Here is a 20515-nt window from a genome sequence, read left to right as displayed (position 1 = left end):
AACGTGACATTCGGTGCAAGGCAGATCGGAAAATAATATATGAACGAGGAACGAATGGCTCCAGACAATCGCTGTTTATTTATACACTTAAAGATGCATTCCCTACAACATGTAGCACCACATACCATCTTTATTGACCTTCACATTAATTAGACGGGAAATTCTAAAAGAGTCGTCACCTAGCTTTTATCAATATAAAAGCAGACTGTGATGAGACTACATGTCGCACGCTTGACGAATTGACGATATACTTTGTAGTTTGTAGTTTGTAGAAACCAGTGGGCTTCGGTGAACATCTGTCTCGCATGCGAGTCGCGCTCTGATTGGACGCATCCCCACCAAGAGGATATAGTGTCAGCTGTATAAATTGTTCGAATGATCGGCACATGTCACTTGAAGAAGTAGAAGGAATCACTTGTAAGTGTACGTAAATATTTTTTATTATCGTTTTGGAAATATATTTATACGTCAGAATTGTTACTTTATTTTACTTGGCACGAAAACACAGAAAGGGCTATAAACTCTTTCACTAAATGATGCGAATATATTTTTGGTAAAGTTTAATGTTACGTCAGGAAACGAAGTATAAATTTTTGCTATCAATTTTGACCGCGGAAGTTTCAGTTAAAGAGAGTTGCATAAAAATAACACGTGTGTGTGTGTGTGTGTGTGTGTGTGTGTGTGTGTGTGTGTGTGTGTGTGTTTAGCATTGTGAAGCCACAGGCTGATACAGATATTATTATCTTTCATTTTTCTATCTGTTGCAGTTCATAGAGGAACCAGTGACTGTTAATAGTACACAATGTCTGCAGCAGGATTTCTACCGAACGATTCTTCCTTTGCAACGAGAGCAATTCATGATGGTCAAGATCCGGAAAAATGGTCGTCGCACTGCATGATACCGCCAATAGTTATGTCAACTACTTTCAAACAATCAGAGCCATGTGTATTTAAGGTTTGTCACACCATTCTTCTGTACTTTATTAGCGTTCTGAAATTTGTATGCTAGAAGACCGAGAAAATACTGCTTTATTTTCTACGTGTCCCCCAGCCGCAGCCAGTCAGTGATTTAAATCACTGTAAAATTTTGTGATGCAAATATTAGTCACTGTGGTGGAAAATATTTGGGATTTTGGCTAGATTTGTTGCTGCTCTTAATAGCAAAACTTGGTGTAGGCATATACTTGGTAACACTGAAACTAATCAGCATAAATTGCAGAAGTAATTGGTCTAGTATAGCAGTGATGAGGATGAAATGCAACAGGCCACATTTTTCTGTTTCTGTTGGGAATAGATGAGAAAATATTACTTCAAAACATACAGGAAACTGGTCTTTACAGTGATCCAGATCTTTTCCAACAAGGTACAAAATCTTGTTAGCAAATAGAATAAATTTATTATCTATAAATATAGTGCATGTTAACTCAATGCATTCCAAATTTTAAATGGTCATTGTAGATGAATAAGCAATGCGCAGCTTTTATATGGAAAACGTCTTGTTCAAAGAGGTACATCCTTCTGATGCAACAATTTTTCTTTGAATCCCTGCATTCTATTATGTGAAACATGTTTCGAATACTTTCAGCTTGTTTCTGACAGAAGATAGGACAATCTTGACTATACACCAACAAAACTTCTGGTGGAGAATGACCCCAAGGAGTCAAACTTAAATTTACTACCTGTAATACATGAGAATTAATCTTACAGTTTTGTAGATATTACACAGTAATAGACTGATAGTCCGTTATGAAAAGTTAGGTTTGCAAGCTCACTATCTGGTCTGTAATAGCTAATGAAAGTACAAATACTTGCACCAGATTTGTTGAGTTGCATTATTCATGTGCCATACTCTATTGTTAACAAGCTATTCATGTTGCCTCATTGCCCTTGTAGAGAAAGGGAATTTGACAGTGCCTGACTTCAGGGCACAGTGTGGTATCCCTGAGTGCAGTGCACAACCGTAGATAAATCATTATCAAAATACTGAAGAATTCAGTAAGTGTATGTGAACTGAACTTCTGCGTGTAGCAGCACCTGTGGAGTACAATAAACTTGCAACACATTGCAACAAAAGCCTCCTTTAAATGTGGTGCAGTTGAAACATACTAAGTTTTCCAGGTAGGTGGATTTGGTTCGTAGCTGTCTTTGGAAGGCCTGACAACTTACCTGAAATGTGGTCCTCGAGGACAGGTCCTGTCATCATTGACTCTACCGATTAGTGTTTGTCGAGGACAGTGTCAGTCATGACTGGTGGAATGTGGTATTTTCTGGGAAAATGTTGTTGTCCTCAGTTAATGATGGTCCTCTAAGAGTATAGAGGCTCCAAGGTGTCCGTTCTGACCCCAAATTAATCCACAAGTTACCTTGTAGTGGTCATGTGTCTGTGGCAGTTTGGGAGTGGGAGGAATGCTTCACAGGATAGATAGTTCTCTTGATGCTACCCAATGTACATATAATATAGGTAATATTACAGTTCCATCCGTGTGACAACTGCATGCTGGAGGAATAATCTGTTTCCAACAGGGCCAGTCTCCTATACACTTGGCAGCAATGGTGCAAGAGTGATTTGCAGAACAGAATGAGATCTCTCTTCTCAGTTGTCCACCTCCTGCACCAGACCTTAACACGATTGAGAACATATGGGCAGAGGTGAAATGGGTGGGGGGACTGGCGTGACCCCATGCCAAAAACCCCTTATGACCTTTGGAATGTCACACTAGCTACCTGGGAGGACGCAGTAGTAAATGAGAGATTTACTTCCCATTGCATGGACTCCTTTCCTCACAGATCGCAGACAGTCATTGAAGTTGAAGGCCTTTAAATTAGATTAATACTTGTTCCATAGGTCATGAATACAACACTACGTAATGATGTGGAACGTGTCAGTTTTGTCAGTTTAACAAAAGGTTTCTTTACACGCCATAATTTGAGGTTTTTGTTTTTTTAAACCAATGATTTTGTGGTAGTGTAATTCACCCTTTTCTGTGCCAAAGATAGAACTCAAAGTAGTGAAGATCAGCCTTTCTCAAGGTGGTATAGCTATGCACAGTGCTGTTGCTTTTGACTTGGTATGGGTTATTAATAACAGATTTCATAAATACGCATATGTATTGCGAAACTACTGTGAAATATCTAGTTCCTTAAATAAATGTCTGCAATATGATTTAGTCAGGGCACGTGCTGTTATTCTGATTACACGCTTTTGTGCAATTACTACTAAATGACAAATTACTCCATAATATGTTGCCATATAAAAGCAGTAAATGCAAATAGGTATAGTAAGCTAATTTACTTGTATGTTATCTCCAAAATTTGCAATAACCCTAATAACATAGATGGCTGAATTCAAACATTTAAGCAGATCGTCAATGTGTTTCTTCAAATTTGATCTCTCATTAGTGCGCACACTCAGAAATTTGGAATATTCTGCCTTAGCTACATACTTCTCTTCAAACTCTTTATTTGTTAATGGTGTTATGCTATTTACTGTAGAGAACTGTATGTACTGTGTTTCATCAAAATTTAATGAGTCCATTTGCAGTGAACAACTTAATGATTTTCTGAAAGACATTGTTCACAATTTCCTCAGCTAATTCTTTTTTTGTACGTAGTTACTGCACTTGAATCATCATCAAAAAGAATTAGCTTTGCATCTTTGTGAATATAGAATGGCAAGTCTTTAATATATGTTAAGAATAATAAGGGAACCAATGATCCTTGTGGGACCCCTTTCTTGATGCCTCCCCAGCTTGAGGAATCTGCTGATTTTTGAACATTATGTGAAGTGTTTATTTCAACCATGTGTACTCTTCCAGTTACATAACAATTAAACCATTTGTGCCCTGTGCCACTCATACCACAATACTTACGCTTTTCTAGCACAATTTCGTGATTTACACAATCGAAATCCTTTGACAGATCACAGAATATCTCAATTGATGATGTTCGGTTATTGAGAGCATTTAATATTTGATCAGTGAAAGCATATATAGCATTTTCTGCTGGAAAAACTTCCTGAAAACTAATTTGGCATTTCGTTAGTACTTTATTTTTAGAAATATGTGAAGCCACTATTGAATACATTACTTTCTCAATTATGGACAAAGCTGTCAGAATCGAGATTGGGCAGTAGTTGTTGACAACAGACTTATCCCCCTTTCTTATGCAGTGATTTAACAATAGCATATGTCAATCTATCGGGGGGAAAATGCTTTGTTCCAGGGAGTTATTACGTAAGTGGATAAGAATCCTACTCATCTTTTGGGAACCACCTTTTAGTACTTTGTTGGAGGTGCCATCAATTCTATGTGAACCTTAACTTTTGACTGAGTTTATTATTGTCTTAATTTCAAAAGGAGAAGTGGGTAGAATTTCAATTTCCAGGTTGCATAGGTATTGCCTTTTCTAATGAACATGTGGAACCTATTTTCTCCACTGCATTTAAAAAACTGATTATTAAAAATATTTTCAAGCTCAGGCTTTATTAATAAACTTACCATTTGGTTTGATGGTAATAGTCTTCCTGTGCTCTTGGTTACTGTGTTTCCCTTTCAACAACATTTCAAACTCTATTAATTTTACTATCCGATTTGTGAATCTCAGACATAATAGACATAGTAACTTCCCTTAACTTAATACAGTAATTTTATAATATTTGACTGTTTCTGGGTCATCACTTTTCTTGCTATTAGATATGTTTCTGTTTTCAAGGGATTTTTATCCCCCTTAGTAAGTCATGATTTTTTTAAATATTATTTCTTACAATTATTTTACTGTTTTCAAAAATACTCACAAACATATCGTGAAATATGTTATATTTTCAGTTAGCATCAGGTTGCTGTACACCTCTTCCCAGTCTAACTGCTGCAAGCTTTTCCTGAAATTTGCAATTGTTAAAGTATTAGTTGAATGGACAATTTTGGAGGAATGTTTTGCATTACTGTATGGAGCCATGTCATATACTGTAAATAGTTGTGCATCATGATAAGAAAGATGATTCTTAACAGGATAAATTTTTATTTGATTAAATTTATCTGGTTTGTGAAAATATTACCTATTAGTTTGCTACTTTCCTGTACCATCCAAGTAGGAAACTCGAAACTGACTCAAATTGGAAGAACCAACCAATACTTAAAGATATTTCTTCCTATCAGACTCTTTCAAAAGAATCTACATTGGAATCCCCTCCATAATAATTTGCTTCACTCTGTCTGACAGATAGCACAACAAGGAATTAAAGTTTTTCAGAAATAGTTGATAATTTCCCAGTGGAACACATACAGCTATAAAATTACCATTATTTAATTTAAGCTTACAGGCACATCCTTCTGTATGTTGCTCTGCACATAATTTTTAGTTTCTAAATTTTGACACTATTATTATTTTTAGTGTAGGCTATATGACAACTCCTCCTTATCCATGTTGTCTCTGCTTACATGTGCTGGAAGTTTATATCCTCTTACATTTACCTTTTCCAGACCTGTGACTATATTATGTTCTGACAGACATATTACATTTATTGCATTTCCTGTTTCTAAATCTCCTAAACAGGCAAGAACTTCATCTACTTTGTTTTTTAATTCCTTGATATTCTGATGCAATATATTATCATTTTAAACTGTACTTTTAGAAGAACTTGGCTATTGTAAAAGTTTTGAAGTGCTTTGCTATCAACCCTGCCAAGTGACACTGAAACTCATGGGAGTACTTTTTTTAAAAAAAGGGCTAAGATCAGTGTCCAGATATACAACATTGAAACAAATCAAGCAAAATGAGAAGCTCAAACAGGTGGCTACTAAAGGTGTTAAAATATCATGAGTTCTTAAAATTACAGCGAAAAATAATGTTTGTATATTGCATCAGAATATCAAGGGATTGAAAAACAAATAGACAAACTTCTAATTTGTTTGGTAGATTTAGACATATTGTATGGGATATTAAGTGGCAAACAAGCCACATGCTGTGCACTTTGAGAGCCAAAAATGTCTTACTGAGAACCATGAGGTGTTAATTCTATTAATTTCATAATTTCTTGAGATTAATCACATTAATGGAAGAAAAATTGCAGTTAGTAAAATACAACCATGCCTTGTCTCCAGGCAGTCGCCTACTAGACTGCTAACTATACAGCTGAGCTATGAATGCATTACACCACAGCTGCTGCCATTTAGATACTTCTTGCTGGTTGTGACTCCACATCAAGAAATAGTATTGTCACTAGTTTCGCAATGTTACAAATGATGTGGCAGTTTTCTTGTGTGTTTTTAGATAGGACATCCTTATGCATCAAAAAGCACTTGATCCTTCTGTTACAATCACAATTAAGTGTTCTTTACTTTTGTTAGCATATCATTACACCCTGTAATGTGACTGGTTCCTGTGTAATGTGGCGAGAAATTCGGATTTTAGCCATGACCATTTTTTGTGCCGCCAAATGTACGAGGGCATTTCGGAAAGTAAAGATACAATGGCTCGCAGTCCTTAAATAAAACATTTATTTAGAAAACGTCAGTTACATCTTATTAACTGGATTATTTGTTATTTTTCGACATAATCACCCCTGTTATCCAAACATTTGTTAAGTTGGTGCACAAGCTTTTGTATCCCACAGTCATAGAAGATTGCCACCTGTTGTCGGAAGCACATTTCAACTTCATCTGTGATCTCTTCATCGTCGTGGAATGATTTTCCACCAAGATGTGACTTCAGGTAACGGAAGACATGGAAGTCGGTGGGCGTAAGTTCCGGGCTGTGTGGCGGATAGTCCAATATGTCCCATTTGAATTGTTTGATTAGTGCTTTGGTTACGAGTGCTGTGTGAGGCTGAGCATTGTCATGAAGCAAGCGGACTCCACTTGTCAACATTCCCCTGTGTTTGTTTTGCGTTGCCCTTCGAAGACGCTTCAGTATGTAGCAGAATTAATTGTTGTTCCAGGAGGCATAAATTCCAACAGAAGAATGCCTTGTCTGTCCCAAAAAAAAAACAGAAGCCATGATTTTCTACGCTGAAATCGACGTTTTGCATTTCTTGGCTTTTGGTGAATTTGAATGGCTCCATTGCATTGATTGTTGCTTGGATTCAGGTGTATGGTGATAAACCCACATCTCGTCACCTGTCACAATGTGATCAAGGAACTCATCACTTGCTTCAGCATAGTGTGTGAGGAAATCGAGTGCATAGCCCATCCTTTTCTTTTCGTGTTCTTCCGTTAATAGTTATGGAACCCAGCGCACACACAATTTCCTGTACCCTAACTTGACAGTCACAACGCCATAAAGAGTTGTCATTGACACGTCCGGTATGATCTGATGCAATTCTTTCAATGTGAGACGTCTATTTGCACGAATTGCTTCTTCCGTTCTCCGAAGAAGGGCATCAGAGATCACAGATGGCCGACCTGTTCTTTGTTCGTCATGAACGTCGGTCCTACCTTCAGAGGAATAACAACACCATTTTGTTACATTTTTGTCGATTCATAATGTTTCCATAAACAAAAACAATTTCTTTGTGAATATCTGCTGGTCGCTGATCTTTTGCATGAAGAAAACATGTGACGGAGTGAACTTCGCATTTCGCGGTATTCTGAATTGGCGCAGCCATTTTGAACACAACCTACTCTAACCAGAAGCGACAATCAACTGCCAAACGACCGCGAGGAGAAAGCAGATGGTTCAAGGTTAACACCAGTGTTGCCAACTTGCTTGCCAAAACTCTTCCATTCCTCTGGCGTATGGTGTACCTTTACTTTCCGAAATACCCTTGTACATACTGCTATACAACTTGCGAACTTAAAATTTTATGTTGTTACAAAAAATTTGTGTAAATTTTACTTTGTTCAACACAGGTTTAAAAACTCTATTTTTCATAACTATCCGTTGCTGTGTCTGTCATGTCAGTCTACACTTGTTTGCTTTTTGTTTTGGGGTGGAGAGTAAACGACCCTATGTTTCAGCATATGCTCACTGAGAAAGGTTTTATTAATCTAAAAGTCATATTAGTTTGTATTACTCACCTTTCCTAGGTACTCGATCTCTATACCACTACCTCTTCTTTAGTACAGCTTATTAGATTTTGCTGAAGAATTAAATAAGCTATCCAGGCACTGTTTGTCACCTAACCTCTCACAGCTTCAGTTCTAACAGCCTCTTTCCTGTAAGTGCACATTGTGAATCTTTCTCTGGTGATTCAGTTGGTAATAGCAATGTATTAAAAGACAATTTTGAGTTGGACCCCAGTCCAGAATACAGTTCTAATAAATCAGTAACTATCGAATTTGAGCACACTCAGCTGTTACAGTGACTGAGTCTTTCAGTATTCATGCCCCTTTAATTAGAGAAGGTGCCAGCGTAGTTCAAAATTACATGTGATTTGTACCAACAAATAATTCTTCTGAAATGTGGAAAACATGTTCATTTATTTCCATAGCCCTATACTGGTTTTCTGTCAGGACCATCCTGTCTGCAGTCTGAATTTCGACTGTATTATAATTATTATTATTATTTCTATTTTTCTCAGACCTTAGGTCTGGTTAAAAATGGAAAGTGCGCGCGGACCTTCATCAAGCGTGACTTCCTTTTAACGGTATGGTATATGTTACATTGTATTTAGCAACTTTCGGGTTATTGAACACGTATCAATAATTACGGATTTCTGTAGTTGTGTATATATACGTTTGGATGTAGCTGTATTGCATTGATGTACTAGTGGATATTGTGTGGTATGACTCCTGTAGTTGATAGTATTATTGGTATAATGTCAACTTTATCCTGATGCCACATGTCCTTGACTTCCTCAGCCAGTTGGATGTATTTTTCAATTTTTTTCTCCTGTTTTCTTCTATATATTTGTTGAATTGGGTATGGATATTTCAATTTGTTGTGTTAATTTCTTCTTTTTATTTGTGAGTATGATGTCAGGTTTGTTATGTGGTGTTGTTTTATCTGTTATAATGGTTCTGTTCCAGTATAATTTGTATTCATCGTTCTCCAGTACATTTTGTGCTACATACTTGTATGTGGGAACGTGTTGTTTTATTAGTTTATGTTTTATGGCAAGTTGTTGATGTATTATTTTTGCTACATTGTCATGTCTTCTGGGGTATTCTGTATTTGCTAGTATTGTACATCCACTTGTGATGTGATCTACTGTTTCTATTTGTTGTTGTGGGCTGCAGATTCCTCGACTTGTGCCATAGGGTGGTGGGGTTTCGGGTTACGCTGGATAGGTCAGGACTCCACTACACGCAGCAGGTGGCTACACGGGTAGCAGGGGTTGTGTGTTGTGGACTGGGCGGGTTTTAGGTTAGATGGCCTCGGGCAAGTACAGTAAGGGCAACAGCCTCAAAGGGTGTGGGGCAAAGTCAGGACATGCTGGGACCAAGCAGCAATCGGTATTGTAATTGTAAACTGTCGAAGCTGCATTGGTAAAGTACCGGAAGTTCAAGTGCTGATAGAAAGCACCGAAGGTACAGAAGGCTGGCTGAAGCCAGAGATAAATTTTTCCAAAGGCACAGATAGTGTTTAGAAAGGATAGATTGCATGCAACCGACGGTGGTGTGTTTGTCGCTGTTAGTAGTAGTTTATCTTGTAGTGAAGTAGAAGTGGATAGTTCCTGTGAATTATTATGGGTGGAGGTTACACTCGACAACCGAGTCAGGTTAATAATTGGCTCCTTTTACCGACCTCCCGACTCGGCAGCATTAGTGGCAGAACAACCGAGAGAAAATCTGGAATACATTTCACACAAATTTTCTCAGCATGTTATAGTCTTAGGTGGAGATTTCAATTTACCAGATACAGACTGAGACACTCAGATGTTTAGGATGGGTGGTAGGAACAGAGCATCGAGTGACATACTGAGTGCACTATCTGAAAATTACCTTGAGCACTTAAACAGAGAACCGACTCGTGGAGATAACATCTTGGACCTACTGATGACAAACAGACCCGAACTTTTCGACTCTTTAAGTGCAGAACAGGGCATCAGTGATCATAAGGCCGTTGCAGCATCCCTGAATGTGGAAGTAAATAGGAATATAAAAAAAAGGCAGGAAGGTTTATCTGTTTAGCAAGAGTAGTAGAAAGCAGATTTCAGACTACGTAATAGATCAAAACAGAAAATTTCTGTTCTGACACTGACAATGTTGAGTGTTTATGGAAAAAGTTCAAGGCAATCGTAAAATGCGTTTTAGACAGGTACGTGCCGAGTAAAACTGTGAAGGGCGGGAAAAAACCCACCGTTGTTCAACAACAAAGTTAGGAAACTACTGCGAAAGCAAAGAGAGCTTCACTGCAAGTTTAAACGCAGCCAAAACCTCTCAGACAAACAGAAGCTAAACGATGTCAAAGTTAGCGTAAGGAGGGCTATGCGTGAAGTGTTCAGTGAATTCGAAAGTAAAATTCTATGTACCGACTTGACAGAAAATCCTAGGAAGTTCTGGTCTTACGTTAAATCAGTAAGTGGTTCGAAACAGCATATCCAGACACTCCGGGATGATGATGGCATTGAAACAGAGGATGACACGCGTAAAGCTGAAATACTAAACACCTTTTTCCAAAGCTGTTTCACAGAGGAAGACCGCACTGCAGTTCCTTCTCTAAATCCTCGCACAAACGAAAAAATGGCTGACATCGAAATAAGTGTCCAAGGAATAGAAAAGCAACTGGAATCACTCAACAGAGGAGTCCACTGGACCTGACGGGATACCAATATACCAATTCGATTCTACACAGAGTACGAGTATGCGAAAGAACTTGCCCCCCCCCCCCCCCCCTTCTAACAGCCGTGTACTGCAAGTCTCTAGAGGAACGGAAGGTAGTCCCAGTCTTCAAGAAGGGTTGTAGAGCAGATGTGCAAAACTATAGACCTAGATCTCTGACGTCGATCTGTTGTAGAATTTTAGAATGTGTTTTTTGCTCGCGTATCATGTCGTTTCTGGAAACCCAGAATCTACTCTGTAGGAATCAACATGGATTCCGGAAACCGATCGTGAGAGACCCAACTCGCTTTATTTGTTCATGAGACCCAGAAAATATTAGATACAGGCTCCCAGGTAGATGTTATTTTCCTTGACTTCCGGAAGGCGTTAGATACAGTTCCGCACTGTCGCCTGATAAACAAAATAAGAGCCTACCGAATATCAGATCAGCTATGTGGCTGGATTGAAGAGTTTTTAGTAAACAGAACACAGCATGTTGTTCTCAATGGAGAGACGTCTACAGACATTATGGGACCATTGCTTTCCGCAATATGTATATAAATGACCTAGGAGATAGTGTCGGAAGTTCCATGCGGCTTTTCGCGAATGATGCTGTAGTATACAGAGAAGTTGCAGCATTAGAAAATTGCAGCGAAATGCAGGAAGATCTGCAGCGGATAGGCACTTGGTGCAGGGAGTGGCAACTGACCCTTAACATAGATAAATGTAATGTATTGCGAATACATAGAAAGAAGGATCCTTTATTGTATGATTATATGATAGCGGAACAAACACTGGTAGCAGTTACTTCTGTAAAAAATCTTGGAGTATGCGTACGGAATGATTTGAAGTGGCATGATCATATAAAATTAATTGTTGGTAAGGCGGGTACCAGGTTGAGATTCATTGGGAGAGTCCTTAGAAAATGTAGTCCATCAACAAAGGAGGTGGCTTACAAAACACTCGTTCGACCTATACTTGAGTATTGCTCATCATTGTGTGATCCGTGCCAGATCGGGTTGACGGAGGAGATAGAGAAGATCCAAAGAAGAGCGACGCGTTTCGTCACAGGGTTATTTGGTAAGCATGATAGCGTTACGGAGATGTTTAGGAAACTCAAGTGGCAGACTCTGCAAGAGAGGCGCTCTGCATTGCGGTGTAGCTTGCTGTCGAGGTTTCGAGAGGGTGCGTTTCTGGATGAGGTATCGAATATAGTGCTTCCCCCTACTTATACCTCCCGAGGAGATCACGAATGTAAAATTAGAGTGATTCGAGCATGCACGGAGGCTTTCCGGCAGTCGTTCTTCCCTCGAACCATACGCGACTGGAACAGGAAATGGAGGTAATGACAGTGGCACGTAAAGTGCCTTCCGCCACACACTGTTGGGTGGCTTGCGGAGTATAAATGTAGATGTAGATGAAAGTCTGCATTTATCTGTTGTGGTATTGGGATCTTTAATAATATGCTTGCTGTAATATCTGGTGTTTATTGTTTGATCCTGTATTGCAATCGTGAGTCCTTCCGTCTCACTGTATGTATTGCCTTTTCTTAGCCATGTGTTGGATGTGTCTTGATCGATATGTGGCTGTGTTAGATGATATGGGTGCTTGCCATGTAGTGTTTTCTTTTTCCAATTTACTTTCTTCGTATCTGTTGATGTTATGTGATCTAAAGGGTTGTAGAAGTGGTTATGAAATTGCAATGGTGTAGCCGATGTATTTATATGAGTGATTGCGTTGTGTATTTTGCTAGTTTCTGCTCGTTCTATAAAAAATTTTCTTAAATTGTCTACCTGTCCATAATGTAGGTTTTTTATGTCGATAAATTTCCTTCCTCCTTCCTTTCTGCTTAATGTGAATCTTTCTGTTGCTGAATGTGTGTGATGTATTCTATATTTGTGGCATTGTAATTGTGTAAGTGTATTGAGTGCTTCTAATTCTGTGTTACTCCATTTCACTACTCCAAATGGGTAGGTCAATATTGGTATAGCATAAGTATTTATAGCTTTTGTCTTGTTTCTTGCTTTCTTCTTCTTCTTCTTCTTCTTATTATTATTATTATTACTTTTACTATTTCTTCTTCTTGGCTGCTGCTAGGAACAAAAATGTTTCAACATGTTCTGCTCTGTTAAAGCCAGGTATTGTCAAATAGGACTGACGAATGTTCTCCCTATGCCCTTGAGTGGACATCTTAGAAAATGAAAAACAAGGAGATAAACTAACACATAATCATACTGAATGAGAACTAGTCTGCTGATCGAACATAATTTGACAATCTGGCCCGAAGCCCACATGAACCATATCCCATTCGTGACAACTGCCATTCCGGATTGTTATTGTATTTAGAATACAAGGATGGAAATTAATTACAATGCACCTTGATGATGGCCATGTCACAATCACATTGAATGTCAGCTTTCCCTGGCAGGACAGCCAATGCAAAACACCATGGTTTATTACAGCAACTTGTTAGAGCATAGTATCCTACATACAGTGTAGGGATTTGTTACTTTTCTTTGGTACATTGTAAATGGACAACTACCCTCCCAAATGGACAACTACCCTCCCTGCAGAGCTATGAATGTTATTGATGCTGGATACTGACACCATATTTCAAATGAAGTAGCTTCCATACTTGTCATATCTTGTACGAGAGAGAGAGAGAGAGAGAGAGAGAGATAGGTATTGCCAAGTGAGGTGACACGTAGTTTGACGCTAGACACCCTATGAGGAACAATTTTAACATTGCGGTCTGTGAATCCTGACCAAGTTACCCTTCAGTCAGTCTCAAACACCACAGCTAATTCTAGTTATGTAATACTACTTCAAAAATAGTTCTCTTTTCTTTTTTTTTTTTTTTTCTTTTAAACCTGTCCAGTATGTTAACAGTAACTAAACTAAAATGTACGGTAGTTGTATAGTGATTAACAGCTGTGGATACCATAACCTCTTCGCTTCTTAGTGCACTGTAGTGCTTGAATTTATTATCTTTGTTTAATATGCTTACAATTTTCCCCCAACAGGGATATGACTATAGTCGCAGTGGAAATCCAACAAGGGATGTTCTCGAATCTTGCCTAGCCTCTCTAGATGATGCTAAGTATGGCTTGGCATATGCTTCAGGTCTTGGAGCAACTACTACTGTTATTCATCTCCTCAATGCTGGTGATCATTTTGTTGCCATGGATGACTTGTATGGAGGCACAGTTAGATACTTCAACAAGATTGTGAAGAGAATGAACATAAATGTCACTTATGTTGATGGCACTGACCATAATGAGATAGAGGCAGCAATAAGAGACAATACAAAGTTAATATGGATAGAAACTCCAACAAATCCTTTACTGAAAGTGGCAGATATTAAGAAGATATGTGACATTGCACACAAGAAAAACATTCTAGTTGCTGTTGACAATACATTTTTGACTCCATACTTTCAAGTAAGTAACAAGCCCATCTTATTGTAAATTTGGTGGCAGAATAGGTTGGCATGACTGCTTACTAAGGTATTAAGTTTCATTTCTTTTTAATTACTTTTGCAGTCTTCTACTTGGTAGAATGTTGTGCTCATTCCAATAAATTACCAGATCCTGTCTTGTGGCAAGGTTTTACATGCGAAAGAATAAACAGGCGGCGGGCGGCTTATCTTACGTATGAGATTTGCGTGAACAGGTTCAAAATGAGTTCTTTAGTGTGCATTGAAAAGTCGGGAGATGCAGCATTGTGTAATAGACCTTATCATGATGTGGTACCATGTCAGGAGCCCCTGACAGTGCCAAATTCACCTTCACAAACTGTATGAATAATTAAATATTCTCCATTGCGGGAACAAAAATCTGTGTGTTCCACTACTGTCTGGGCTGTCACCTGATTTGTCCGGAAGGTTGCCAAAGCATGTTAAACCAGTAACAGAGCATCTCCAGATGCACTAACAAATACTTCGGATGAACTTCCATATTGGTGTATACATTGTGGAATGAAGACACTCAGAAATGCATACTATGGTCTCTCGTTGTTCTCTCTTTCATAATTTGGTGGCTCTGGTTCTCACTGCTCAAGATTATGACATTCTGTGCAGTTGGTCAACTTTTGAACTGTTGCATAGCTGCATGCTTGCCCCAGACTCGGTTAAGTAAGAAGTTGTACCTTAAGAAGGTATAAGATGTAAGAAAAAATAATGGACAATACACAACCAAGTTAGGTTGTGCAATTGTGAGTTACAAATGTTAATGTATTTATTTTTGATTTCTATGTCATATGTGATAATGAAATTAAAATTGTACTTTTTTGTTATTTTTTTTTTCCTCTTTTGTTCTCCACACACAGAGACCATTGAACTTGGGTGCAGACATGGTTGTCTATTCCTTGACCAAATATATGAATGGCCACTCGGATATAATAATGGGAGCAGTGACCACAAATAATCAAGAAGTGTATGAGAACCTTAAATTCTTGCAGAAATGTTAGTAACACTGAATTCTTTTTTATGTTTTAGTGTTTTTGAGAGGCAGAACAGTCTTACAGTATACCTTCTATGCCAGAAATCTTGGTTTACTTTAACTATACAAAAGTTAACCACCATTTGAATGCTTTGATACACTTTCATTCTTGTAAATGTGTGATATTGTTTAGATTTCATTCATAACATTTTATTTCTGTTGCAGCCCTGGGTATTGTTCCTTCTCCATTTGATTGTTATTTAGTGAACAGAAGTTTAAAAACTTTGCACATAAGGATGAAAGAACACATGGCAAATGGCCTGGCAGTTGGAAAATTTTTAGAAAGCCATCCTTTAGTTGAAAAGGTTAATCACCCAGGTACAGTAAATGCTTGCTATTCACAATACTGGTGATGAGTTTTGACACGGATAAGAGAAGTACTACCATTGGAAATTAATAACTGTAATAGAAATAAAAAATGCAGCATAAAACTGCTGTAAAATGTCATGACAGTTAATGAACAGTGTGGTTTTTTTAAAAAAAAGACTGACAATTGTTGTACATGACAGTTCCTTTCAGTCACCTTGTTGCTAGTGTGATGTTGTGACAAAACCCAGTATGATGAACATATTACGACAAATGAAAGTCAGCTGGACTGACTCTCAAATTTAGATCTCCTGCTTATCTGGAACTGAGTCTAAAATTAGGCTATCCTAGCATGCCTCTGCACATGATTAAAGCTTTAATTATCATTGCTATTTCCTCCTGTTCCTTCCAAATACTGCATCCAGAAGTTATCACAAATTTTAGTTTGTTGCACATTGTCAGTGTATCTGAATGGTTTTCACTAAAACCACTGCAAGACAATGAATTTGATTAAATTGTTACAGCATGATACTATTCTCTTTAATCTAAGGAGAACCATAAAAGAAATTGTAGTGATGTAATCATATCCTGACCACAGTTTCTCACTCAGAATTAAGCCTGCAGTGTTGTTAAACTTCTACATAAATCACTTTGATCTCTGTACTAATAAATCCGTGCAACTAATAAAACAGTTCAGTATTGTTGCTCATTAACCTTGCAAGAATTGCAAATGGAACTGTCTACCATATTATAATTTATAATTTTCACTTACAATAAGTACTCATAACACATCCTGGTGAACCCAAACAAACTGAAATAGTACACTGCGAACGAAATAAGAGCAGCTGAATAATAAGTTTACATCATGGCTCCTGTGAAATGTACATGGAATAATTGCATTGAATTGTACTGTGCCTTTGTTTCTTTATGTATAACATATTTAGAAATTCCATTTCGTCGTGAAACTGTGGAACATGTACAGCTTTCACCCCTGTATTTGAATTTTTATTACAGGCCTCCCAGCGCATCCACAGTATGAACTGACACTGCGACAGTGCCATGGTCACAGTGGGATGATCTCATTTTATATAAAAGGTGGCCTAAAAGAAGCTAAGCGTTTTCTGAGTGCTCTAAAAGTCATCACTTTAGCAGAGAGTTTAGGTGGATTTGAAAGCTTGGCTGAAATTCCGTATGTATACATTTAGTGTATTTGATCCATGTTTATATTTCTCAGCTTACATTTTCAGTTCCTTTCTCCAAGTTAGGTGGAAGAATTTATTTTTTATTTATTTCTTTGTTGCAGCTCCCTCATGACACATGCTTCTGTCCCACCAGAGCAGAGAGAGAAACTTGGACTTACAGACAATCTGATACGTTTATCAGTTGGCCTCGAGTCCTCAGAAGACCTAATAAAAGATTTAGATCAAGCTCTTCAGGCCAGTGTAAGTAGAATGTCGGATAGACTAATATTACACATGACATGTGGGTGTGTGTGCACGCGCATGAAGTAGACTAAAAGACTAAGTAACCTTTGGACAGCTTGTAAATCGACTCGGAGAAATGGTGTATCCCAAAGTGCTGTCTCCAGCTCCTTTGTGTTGAGGCTGGACCTTTGATTATTGGATGTTGAAAGGTTACTGAGAATCTTGTGTGGAAGTAGCATGTGTTATCATGCCTGATGTAACACGAGCACTACTAACTCTGTACTTTGCAAGAAAAACTGAGTGACCTTATAAAGATTAGTTCCTGATGTTCATGTCGACATTGAAACTAAGTACTTGTCTTCTCGAAGTTCGTAACATCTGCTGTGCAGTTCAGGGTATAATGGATCTGTCCTGTCACAAAAAAAATGCTGGGTATAAGTTTAATTGCATTTTCTGGTTTATTCAATTGGCAGGTTCACTTCAACTCAAGATAATACATTTCACCATAAGTGCCACTATTACAAAATACTGTGTTATAAAATGTACTTTGCAAAAAACTACACCTGTACTCTGTAACATCCAGATACTTTCTGCCCCTCTGCCTTGTTCGTGCCACCCATGGTGCATGTACTCCAGTGTTAGTAGTATTGTATACAATTTAATCAGTGCAGATGACCACTGGAAAAACGGTATTTATATTGCATAAAAAAATAGCTGATAGTGTTTTTCACATAATAATTCTGTATCTATGTAATGATCAATAACTGTTAAAAAAATATATAAGTTATCGTTCGTGAACTCGACAGTTGTTTTAGAACTTTTTCAGACGAGATCACATTTTAATGTTTAAAAGAAAAGTAAAGTTACTTTCCAAGTTTTGTATATTATTTTAGTGTTGGAAATGGTTCAAATAGAATGCTAACACTATCTTTTGCGAAAACTGAGCAAGTTTGGGTACTTCAGTGTATGTCGCAGTTTAAATGTTTAATGCTTTGATAATAGCCCAACACAACATACTTGGCAAAATTTAAAGTGCATTCAGAGCACTCTGTCTACCAAGCTTTCTGATCTGTAATTTATGGAAAGATAAGGACTTTCTGTATAAATATGCAGATTTTGAAGTTAAGCATTTTGTTAGATTATGTTCCATTTTGTTTTCGGTAATAATTTAGATAGCATTTTTGTGTCTCAAGCAATTTGTGGTTATCGTCAAAGTAGATAAAGTGGTATTTGTATTTAAATTCCTTCCTAATTTGCAAGTTTTAATACTTGCACATCACAAACATGGTTGTAACTACGGTTTGTGAAAATAACCTTTTTCTTATTAGTCGTTAGAATATAGGCTGAACATTAAAAATTATAAAAGGATAGGTGTCACAGAAAGTATCCACGTGATATGTGACACAATTCAGTATTGAATTACCTGATCCAAAGCCTTAAACTTAATGTTCATGCAAGCTACTCCTGAGGTATTAATGCCCATCTTTGGACATAATGTTATATTAGGGCTCATTGTGGGTAAGATGTGATGACATTTTTCGTATTTGCAGGAACTACTGCCCATAACTAGATCTGCTACCATAGGTCTTGTTTTGCTGTTGGCAGTAAATCTTAAGACTCTAGGGGATGACTAATTACATTGATGTTAGCCCCCCTTCAGCACTCCATTCTGGTTACTGAGGTACCAAACTATCTCGGTTGCTTTTGTTGACAGACAGGTGAGGGAGTATCGGGTGCAATGTAATGAACCCTTACAGGACTTCATCACACTTCTGCAGTTATATTTCTTCATAAATAATACACGCACAAGCCATCATCTAAATTAAGACTGTAGTATCTTAGTGGGAGTAACAGCTTCACCATGTCCAAGCCTAACCATATTAATTGTTGCTACACAGTACTTCTAAGACAAGAGTTTGATCACATACATTTGCAATTTTCTCATAAGACGGAGGAGGAGGAGGAGGAGGAGGAGGAGGAGGGGGGTGGTGGTGGTGGTGGTGGTGGTGGTGGTGGTGGTGGTGGTGGTGGGTGTCAAAGTTAGAAGGTTGCAGCAATGTCTGACATACTGGTCTAATACATTTCAGTTGACCACACTCGGTCCTTCAACCCAGAAAGAAGTGTGCAAATGAGCTATAATTATTTTTCTCTTTTTCTCAAACTATAATTTCCTTGTGCATTTTAACCAGTGAGGACATAATTTATTGCCACATATATATTTAATGAATTACTTCCTTCAAATTTAAATGTATATAGGTTTTCCATTATAAATGATGCCAATAAAATGCTCTTATAAGGATTTTGAGCAGCCTTAGAGTAATAACAGAATGATGTTTTCGTATAAAAATCTACAGCATTAGGCACCTTCAAAAAAAAAAAGAAAAAAAAATTTCATTGCAACATGTGACAATTTCATTTGGTCTGTGCTAGATGAGGTACTTAAGAAAAACTTTCAAATTAAACTAAGACTACATTTTAATAAACATAAAGCTCCAATAATTCAACTAAATGATACAATTGTGTAGTGAATGATTTGGAAATAACAAAGTTATTGGGACTAATTACAAATTTTCTTCTTTCTTTTTCAGGCAAAATGAAGGGACCACTCCATATGATGTTTGCCAAAGTCAATTTTTGTGAGAAAAAAAAGTAACAAAATAAAAAGTGCCATATTTTTAGTGGATTCATATTATTACAGAAACCAAAATGCTAAATTGTTGTTTCATTTGGAGAAGAAAGCTCTGATGAAGACAGTCAATACAGAGCGAATGAGATGGCACGGTGCTAAAACAAAGGATCTGTATTTGGAAGGGCAGGTGTTCTACTTTTGCCCTCCCCTTCCAAATCTAGTCGTCCACATTTAACTTTCCAATATAGTTCCTTCCAAAGGAAACGACCAGTTTCTCCATCATTCTACCCCAATACAAGCTTGTGCCCACTCTCCATTATCAACCTGTTGTTAACAGGACATTAAAATCAGATCATCTTTCCTTACCATAAACAAAATTCGGCAGACATCTAGTACAGGCATCGCTCATTGTGTGGAGAGATCCCACCTTTATGATCCACTGCATTCATGTTTTACACTATTACAGAAATGTGATACTTTACTGGCTTGGTTGAGCGTTTCCATCTTTGGCTTCCCAAACATTTGTTGATTAGTCTGTTGCAGCAGTGTGAATGTCAGAAAAAGCAAGGTATTCTACATTCAAATATGGGGAGTGTATCATATTATATTTATGTTGCTACACAAACTACAAACAAATATTATACTGAAATAATCTCTTCTTACCAGAGCTGTACCAAAATTGAGCATCTAAAATTGAATAAAAAAAAATATGGGTATGTCTGTTCTATCAGCCATCCAGCTCCTTTCTGTGTAAAACTGTGTATAATTGATTGAATGTTTTCCCAACCAGTGAGATCTGTTTATAATTTGAAACTTCTTCCTTACTTCTCTTCATATGGACTGGCTGAATTACTTATTTTTAAGGTGCTTGATATGTTTTCACTAATACTACAATAAATAAGATGGTTTAATGATTTCACTGGCACATTTCTTCAACACCACAATCAAGATACCATCCTA

The 20515-nt window shown here is 37.6% G+C and overlaps 1 protein-coding gene across 2 annotated transcripts; it reads left to right on the top strand.

Moving 5' to 3' along the window:
* The first annotated feature begins 264 nt into the window (after positions 1 to 264).
* Positions 265 to 20311, top strand: LOC124556857 (cystathionine gamma-lyase). Of its 2 annotated transcripts, none has more exons than XM_047130879.1 (8): positions 265 to 423; positions 768 to 955; positions 13721 to 14137; positions 15024 to 15159; positions 15362 to 15514; positions 16517 to 16691; positions 16806 to 16944; positions 19515 to 20311. In XM_047130879.1, the coding sequence occupies exons 2-8, from the start codon at positions 803 to 805 to the stop codon at positions 19521 to 19523; spliced, it is 1182 nt and encodes a 393-aa protein (XP_046986835.1). In that variant the 5' UTR covers positions 265 to 423; positions 768 to 802; the 3' UTR covers positions 19524 to 20311. The 2 variants fall into 2 exon arrangements, with proteins under 2 accessions (XP_046986835.1, XP_046986836.1); XM_047130880.1 differs by having other exon boundaries at positions 269 to 417.
* Positions 20312 to 20515: the final 204 nt, after the last annotated feature.

This window comes from Schistocerca americana, chromosome X (genome assembly GCF_021461395.2).
Source record: "Schistocerca americana isolate TAMUIC-IGC-003095 chromosome X, iqSchAmer2.1, whole genome shotgun sequence".
NCBI lineage: Eukaryota > Metazoa > Arthropoda > Insecta > Orthoptera > Acrididae > Schistocerca > Schistocerca americana.
This window is presented reverse-complemented; position numbering and strand designations above follow the sequence as displayed.